The 8,908-nt window shown below is 47.6% G+C and overlaps 1 protein-coding gene across 1 annotated transcript; it reads left to right on the top strand.

Moving 5' to 3' along the window:
• The first annotated feature begins 224 nt into the window (after positions 1–224).
• On the top strand, positions 225–1,172 carry LOC122913668 (olfactory receptor 1009-like). The gene has a single exon (XM_044260317.1). It carries the CDS (start codon positions 225–227, stop codon positions 1,170–1,172), a length of 948 nt encoding a protein of 315 aa, XP_044116252.1.
• Positions 1,173–8,908: the final 7,736 nt, after the last annotated feature.

Raw genomic sequence — 8,908 nt, 5'->3', positions numbered from 1 at the left:
AGCTGAGGAATGTAGACGTCGTCCTAAGGGGGACAGAGAACCCTCAGAACCTCAGCATGAGTGTGACATGATGGGATTGAAGTGGGGTTTGGGGACCAGTCTCCCCTTTGGACATACACAGGCTCTTCGGTGATAGATGGTAAAGCCTATCTGTTTGATGAGAATGTTAACATTCCTGTTTCTCCGCCCCTTGGCCATTGTCCTGTGTATAACACCCCAGTGGAATGACATCAGGGCAGAATCACACCACGGTGACAAGATTCATCCTGCTGGGCCTCACAGACCAAGCCGACCAAAAACATCTCCTCTTTGGCGTCTTCCTGCTGATCTACACTGTGACTCTGGTGGGCAACCTGGGCATGATAGACCTGATCCGTACCAGCTCTGCCCTCCACACCCCCATGTACTTCCTCCTGAGTGTGCTCTCCTTTCTGGACATTTGCAATTCCTCCGTGTTCACCCCCAGGCTGCTGACCAGCTTCCTCACTGTGGACCAGTCCATCTCGTTCGCGGGCTGTGTGGTCCAGATGGCCTTCATGATCCTCCACGGTACAGGGGAGTGCCTGCTCTTGGCCATCATGGCCTATGACCGATTTGTGGCCATCTGCCACCCTCTCCTCTACCACACCATCATGTCCAAGCGCTTGTGCACCCAGCTGGTTGTGGGCACCTATGCTGTGGGGGTGTTCATTTCAGCTCTGCAGACAGGGAATGTCTTCATCTTGCCCTACTGTGGTCCCAACATCATTGATCACTTCTTCTGTGACATCCCCCCAGTGCTCCAACTGGCCTGCTCAGACACCACGGTAGCCAACATCATCCTGCTCTTCTTTTCTGCCTTGGTTACTGTTCCCACAGTGTCCGCCATCTTGGTCTCATATGCCTACATCCTGGCCACAATCTGTAGGATGAGGTCCCTGGAGGCACAGCGCAAAGCTTTCTCCACTTGTGCCTCCCACCTCACTGCCCTCTCCCTCTTCTATGGGTCTGTGTTCTTTGTATATGTCCAACCCAACCCAGAAAGTGCTTCAGCCTATAACAAGACCCTCTCCGTGTTCTACACCATTGTGATCCCCATGCTGAACCCCCTGGTCTACAGCCTAAGGAATAAAGATGTCAAGGCCGCCGTACACATTAAGGTTCTTAACTTAAGCAGAAAAGGAATTTGTTAGAAAGTTATCTGGGAGCTCATAAAATAGAAGGGAGGCCTAGAGATTCCAGCTGGGACAGGAACCAACAGTGGCCAAACACCACTGAACACCACTGAAATGATCCGTGTAGGCTGCCTCATTGGGGAACATCACCTCTGAGCACTCCCCATTGCTAGGGCTAGCACTGCCCCCATTGAGCATTCAGTACTGCTCAGCCACAGGACAAAGCCACCAACACACTACCCACTCTGTCCCACCCTCTATAGCATTCAACCACATATCTCTACTTGTTCCTACACCTTCCCATCATTCCCTGAAGTTCAAGCCCCAGGCAGGAATATTCACCTGTTTGGCAACATCCCTCTTGTACATCCATCAGTAGACCCCATTCAGCATGGATATGTTACATCCTCTGCTATGCTATATCCACACTTCTGTCTTACAGAGCCCTAGGATCTCTTTCAGTGGTCCCAGAGTGGGACAGATTCTGTCTTCCTCCTATCTGTTCTCAAATGTGGAAAGGGACATTGAATGCCATAGCGACCTAAAAGATTATATAGAAGATACTGCCCTTCTGTGTGATGTTGGAGAAATGGTCCCTGTGATGTTTGAGTATAGGAAGGAGATAGTGATCATTGACTTTATGGGGCCAAATGGAGCCCCAGCTACAGAAATCTCCATTATAACCAGCCAGGGACCAGAATATGTGCTATAGCAATAATGAGCTATTATTTCTCGATAAATCACCAACTTAAACAAAATAAAAAGCTGAAAGGCCATAGAGGTTTCTTCAATCAAGATCTAATTACCTTTATGTCTTTAGACAAAACCCTTCTTCATTGTAATAGAAATCAATCTTACTATCTTAAAAGCGTAAGAAAGAAGTGAAATTTATTGTGAAATCCAGATGTTAACTGAGGTTTACTATCTTTCTGAGAGACAAATAAAATTGGCTTGTGTGCTAAAATCCCTGTATTTCTGCCTGTCTGGAGAAACTGAGGTAGCAGGGGATGGGGTATGAATGGTTTGTGCTTTTCTGGGTTGCCCCTAGCTCCAAATTCCTAAATCAACTGATTTGCTTTGGCCAACGCGTCATCCAGGGAAATGTGGATGATATTAATGGGGAAGAGAGAGAAACAAAAGCTGACTGTCGTAGAGGCTGGTGGGAGGGAAAAGGGGAGGTTTGAGCAGACTGGGCTGAGCCGACACAGCGGGGCTCTCTTCCTACAGGGAACCAAAAAACCACTGCATCTCTTCCAGATGAAACCTCCATGTTCACCTGTTCATCATAAATATCGAAGTGAAACAACATGTTCTTAGAAAACTGAATAATGCACAGTAAGCAAGGTTGATCAATGCTCAGTGATGGTACTGAAATCATCTCCCAGCTTAGTTTATGGCTTGGGGTCATTTTTCCTAACATACTGTACTAGGGCTCCCCAGAGAAATGGGACCAATAGAATATGATAGATTAGATGATAGACAGATAGATGATAGATAGATCGATTAATAGATAGATGATAGATAGGAGAGGAGATTTATTATAGGAATTGGCTCATGCAACTATGGAGGTTGAGAAGTCCCTCCATCTGCCGTCTGCAGGCAGAGGACCAGGAAAGCTGGAGGTGTAATTCTGTCTAAAATGAAAGGTCTAAAAACTGGGGGTTGATGGAATCATTCCTGGCGGGATTCCAAAAGCCCAAGAGCCAAGCCCACCGATGTCCAAGGATAGGAGACAATGGATGAACCAACTCAAGCCAAAAGAACCAACTTGCCCTTCTTCTGCTTTTTTATTCTACTGAAGCCCCCCAGTGGATTGGATGAGGCCCATGCACATTAGTGGGGGTGAAGCTTACTCAGTCTACCAATTCAAATGCTAATCTTATCTGCAAACCCCACTCAGACATAGCCAGAAGTAATGTTTTACCAGCTCTCTGGGCATCCCTGAGCTCAGTCAAGGTGACGTGTAAGTTAACAGTCACACGTACTAAGAATACAGCAGACCCCAGCTGGTCCCCAACCCCCTCCCAACACTCCCTCCCAGACTCAGGAGTTAAGGGACCGCAATCTTTTCATGAAAATAAGCTATGTGCATAACAGAAAATTTTCCTTTGAATAATAAGTTCCCTTAGGGCCAAGGAGACACAGAGGACCCAGGAACAGAAACACTAGGGTGTCAATGCCTCCTTCATTGTCCTGGTAAACTCATGCTCTGTTCCTAATGTCAACAATTACTGAGCACGCTCACCTCATAGTCCTGGGCAGCCCCGTCACAGACTTCAAAATAAATAAGCTTCCCAGAAGTGGATTACAGGGTGGCTTCTGAGAAATGGAAGGAAGGCAGGGCAGAGAGGGGAGAGCAGGAGGAGCTGAGGATATGGCAACGTTTGCCAGGAGACAAGGCGCCCAGCCCCTTTGGCCCCACGCACACCTCCCTGTCCAAATGTCTCCTCCCCTCTTCCCTTAACTAAAACCATCTGGCACAGAACCCAACGGGAGGCACTGGAATGTTGGTTGGAGATTAAGTCAAAGTGTTACCTCTCTCAAGAGCATTTGAATTACACCATGTCTTAAGACCACCCAGAGCCCACTCAATACCTGAAGGTGTGGTACTTTCTACTGGGTGGAAGGGAAGCCAAAGGTCAGGTGGAGGGGCAGATCCAGCCCCAGGTGCTGGAAGGAAGACCAGTTTGGGGTCTGGCCAGGCGGCCGAGCCACGGGGCCACCGCAGACCACTGCCAGTGAGCACGGGATGTTGAGCAAATGGTTACTGTTGGAGGGGACGGGCTCCATCTCCCGATCAAAGTTAGTTAGCCTTGCTGGACTTCCATCTATCCCATGGGGAAGAGAGAGGTTATGGCCAAAGCCTACGTGTTTACAGATGGAAAAGGGGTTGTCTCTTTGAGTCTCTTCCATGTTCCTCTTGTTCCCAAGGCTCTCAAACTCATTTAAATTAACCTCAGAGACCCTTGGAACCACATAGGGAGGCAGCCCGAACACTGGGATCCGCCTGCAGAAAACTCAAGCTCTCCCGCACCGAGTGCCGTCACTCACCAAGTGGGAACGTCTCTCCAGGCATCACTGACAGGGACAACTTGGCTCAGGATGGAAGGGGTCAGATGCAAGTGAATAAGGCTTTCCCTGGGAGAAAGAATCTAAGGCAGTCCACCTCCAGCTGGGGCTGGCCAGAGGTGACTAGTAAGAAAGAAGGGGCAAACGGGCAGACACCCTCCAGAAGATGCACCCCTCCCACCAAGGTTGGGATGAAAATACAGATGCCTAGTTAAAATCGAATTTGAGATGAACGACAAATAACTTTTAGTATAAACATGTCCTAATATTGTGTAGTTTATACTGAAACGTATTTTGCTTATCTGAATTTGTTCATCAGACTTAAATGGGCCCCATGTATTTTGTCAGGCAACCCCACTTGTGACTTGTTATGACCGATGACACACAGCAGAAGTGACAACATGCCAACTTCAGGCCTAGCCTTGAAGACGACTGTTGGCATTCACTTTTTCCATCTTGGAAGCCCACCCTAAGACCACCAGGCTGGGAGGGAGCACCGCTAGCCATTTGGAAAAGCCATATGGAAGGTTATTAAGCCCCAGATGGTGACAGAGGCCTTGGCCTTCCGGGACAGCCCAGGGACCAGGTGCGGGCAGCTGTGTGCATGATCTTGGTCCATGCCACGCGGAGGAGAAGAACAATTTGCCCCAAGCCCTACCCAAACTCCTAACCCACCGAACTGTGAAACACAACAAAGGGTTGTAGTTTTAAGATATTATATTTTAGAACCTAGATGTCCATCAACAGATGAATGGATAAAGAAGATATGGTATATATCTTCTTTATCCATTCATCTGTTGATGGACATCTAGGTTCTAAAATATAATATCTTAAATATTATAAAATATAAAATATATAAAATATATAAAAAAATATATAAAAAATATAAAATATATAAAAAAAAATATATATATATATATATAATGGAATACTATGCAGCCATCAAAAGAAACGAAATCTTGCCATTTGCAATGACGTGGATAGAACTAGATAGAGCGTATCATGCTTATCGAAATAAGTCAATCAGAGAAAGACAACTATCATATGATCTCCCTGATACGAGGAAGTGGAGATGCAACATGGGGGGTTAAGGGGGTAGGAGAAGACTAAATGAAACAAGATGGGATTGGGAGGGAGACAAACCATAAGTGACTCTTAATCTCACAAAACAAACTGAGGGTTGCTGGGGGGAGGGGGTTGGGAGAGGGGGGTCGGTTATGGACATTGGGGAGGGTATGTGCTATGGTGAGTGCTGTGAAGTGTGTAAACCTGGCGATTCATAGACCTGGACCCCTGGAGATAAAAATATATTATATGTTTACAAAAAATAAAAGAAAATTTAAAAAGATATTATATTTTAAGGAGTTTTCTTACATAGTTAAACAAACAAACAAAACCTGAAATAACCCCTAATGGATTGTCCTTGAATTATTCTGAATTTAGTCCCCAGACCTTGTGGTTCTCTAGAGGCTCCGGCAGGCTTGGTCTCCATGCCCTCACAACCTTGTCTACTGTCACCTCCCTGAGGGAGGCTGCCCATGCTGGAGGTTCAGAGCATGGCCTTTGGAGACAGCCCGACCTGGCCTGGATCCCGGCTCCGGCACACAAAGCTGTGTGACCCTGGTCTGTTTGTCTGAAAATGAGTATGTCAATATTAATTACCTCATAGGGTGGTTCGTGAGGATTAAAGATTTAATGTCCATAAGGTGCTGAGCACACTGTCAGGTCCTTAATTAGCGTTCAACGCATCTTAGCTGTTGTAATTAGTCGTCCTTACACTGAATCATTTCTCCGACCAGTGTTATCTTAGTATTTTATCTCCCTGATTAGAGAGAGAGTTTAATGAAGCCAGAAATCATGGAGCAAGGAGGCTGGCAGGGTTCACCCGCCAAGAACCACAGTTCCTGGCAAGGAGAGCAGTAAGCAAGCTGTCAGCCCCGTCCCAGCCCCTCTTCTGCCACACCATGGCCTGGTCCCCTTTTCCGCAGGCCGGGCCCTTGCTGAGCCATCACAGGGCCCCAGACTCAGCCCAGACCTACAGAGTAACGAAGCTACCTCCTAGGCCACCCGGTCATGCTCCCAAATTTCCTTCTTTCCCTGGGAACCAGCAACACTGGGCCAGAGAAATGGAGATTGGTGAGGACATAAGATGAAACAGAAGTTAATGGGTTCTAGAATCAGACAGGACTGATGTCTAAATCGGGTTTTCCAACATACAGTCTGGCATCATCTTTAAACAAGAACGTGGTGTGAAGCTTAAATACTCAAATGACCAAAAACCCTAGCACGAAGTACGCTGTTGAATGGATGTTCGTTTGATATGATTTCCCCACTTCCCCGGCATCCTCCACTCTGGGCTTGAAAGGCTCGTGGGCTGCTGGCGTCAGTGAGGGCGTCCTGCGAAAGGCCAGCCTCCTCTTGCTCCTGTGTAGCCCGACAACCTTCATCACGACTTCTGTGACCTCTGCGCCTCCGCCCAGCCACCCGCTTACTTGCACTGGCATTGCCAAGGCAGGGCCGTTGTCTTATTCCCTTCCGCTCACCCTCCTCCCCGTCACGGGCATCCTAGTCACCTTCTGAGGGAGGCATTTCCTGAAGCCCAAAGCAGAGCTCTTCCGTCTGTGCCTTTCGTCTGCCCAGCTTCTCCCTCTACGGTGGCACCACAGGATTCACTCCATCCACACTGTGCTCAGCCGGGCTCTCAGGATGGACTTGACCCTGCCGTCCTGGGGCAGGTCAGAGCCCGGGCAAGTTATCAGATCGTGGTGAGCAGAGTGCTGACTCCAAATCAAGGAAGGGCCAAGGGTCAAAAACCAGGAGAGGAGGATAAGATTTCAAAACGTGGGTCAAAATGGGTAAAGCAGCATCGTGAGTGAAATCAAGGTCAGGCATGAAGTTGGACCAACAGGTGGTACCCTGAGGGCAAGACACATATTGGGTTTCTTGTCGTTAAGGCCAGTGGAAGCCAAACCTAGCTTCTGAGGAGCCAGACTCAAAGCAAAGAGGTGTGTCCAGATCCCTCCAGGCTTCTGCTTATGCACAAAGTTTGTCTGGAGTTTGAAGAACCCCCTCCTCTCGTAGCCTTGTACCTGACCTTGACCTCTCTCCCACCTCTCTATGCCCAGATAAGAGAGAGCGCCCAAAGGTCACCCTCGAGTGACTTCAGTGAAGTGTACTCTTTCCCAGCACCTGTCCGCTCACCAGTCCACACACACGAGCACATTTGTCACTGGGACAGTCCAGAATCGTCTCCACAGAGTCACATTCCCGCAGACTCTGCTCACTGCCGTCACTTGCCTCCCCAGGGAAATTAGGCTCGTGGAAGCAGGAGCCCAGCCTCATACTTGATTTCATGCCCTACGGAGCCCGACGCGATGCTGGGTACTTACTCAGGACATCGGAATGAAGGCATATTTACTCATACATATTTCACCCCTTCCTCTTTGGATTTTAGGCTTTGGGGCAGCAGGGGATGAAAAGATTACCACTTGTCGTTACTCTAGAAGGCATGGGCCTAACAAAACACTACTGCTATCTGAAGAAGGCATTTTTCTCAATAATGATAATTACTAGCTAACATCCATTGAACACATATGATGTCCCAGGCATTCTGGGACACATCATACGCACTACTTCCTTTGACCCGCAGGAGAAATCTGTGAGTAGGTTATGTTTATTTCACATATGAGGAAACTAGAGTCCAAGAACCCTAAGGTCAAACCCAAGTCCAGCTGATTTCAAAGACTAGGCTCTACTCCAGTGTCTAAAACCCCTTGGATTTTTGCAGGAAACTATGCAACAAGTTTACATATCTCCTGCTTCCAAAAATTCCAAAGAGCTGCTGCCATATTTCCCACCAGGGCCCAGCTTTCCACCAATCCCACAGAGTCTTGGCTCCTACCAGGAGTTTCTAGTTCCTACAGAGCACCTGAAAAGCAACTTGGAACAGGAAAAAGAAATGAGATAGAAAAGAAGAAAAAAAAAAAAAGCAGAAATAATTAGGACATGAAAGGACACTTTGGTGCCCTTGCCTTGGCCCCAGCCCTCTTGCCACCAAAGAAAGCCCCAGATCCCGAAGCCAGTTACCTCGCTCTCCGCCCCTTCCTGGGTTCCATCTGCATGCCCACCAGAATTTTCTCTGTGAGTCACAACAAAGAATGAAGGCACTTTTTCTTCCATGGTCTGGCTTCAAGAGTGGACTGAGTGATTCATGGATTCATCAAAAATTGGGGACTTGGAGAAGGAGGGATGTTGCTTAAAGTACCTAATTTTAGAATCTCCCCTCCAAATCAGAGAAGGGTCTCTTTTCCCAGAACCCCAGTTATTCCTTGTGCAAAAAGAGGGATTTAGAAAATATGATCTGTGTAAGGTGTCTTCCGGTCCTGACTTTTACATGAGATCTGAATCCTCTTGGCAGTACCAGTGAACCTGTGTACTCATAAAAGGCACAGACAAGGTAACCTCCAAAAGCGAATGTGACTCCGCTTTTCTTTCTAATTATCAAGGAGCCACAACAGGAAGCAAAGGACTTCAAAAAAGGAGGGAAGGGAAGGAAATGGAAGGAGAGGGAAGGGGAAGGCGGAAGGGAGGGGAGGGGCAAAGGGAGGGGGGAGAGAAGAAATGAATAAAAAAAAGAAGTACCATGCTCTCAAAGAACAGTAACCCTGGTAAAGAATAGATCGATA

This window comes from Neovison vison, chromosome 7 (assembly GCF_020171115.1).
Source record: "Neovison vison isolate M4711 chromosome 7, ASM_NN_V1, whole genome shotgun sequence".
Classification (NCBI taxonomy): domain Eukaryota; kingdom Metazoa; phylum Chordata; class Mammalia; order Carnivora; family Mustelidae; genus Neogale; species Neogale vison.
Note: the sequence above shows the minus strand (reverse complement) of the source record. Positions and strands in the feature narration are given on the sequence as shown.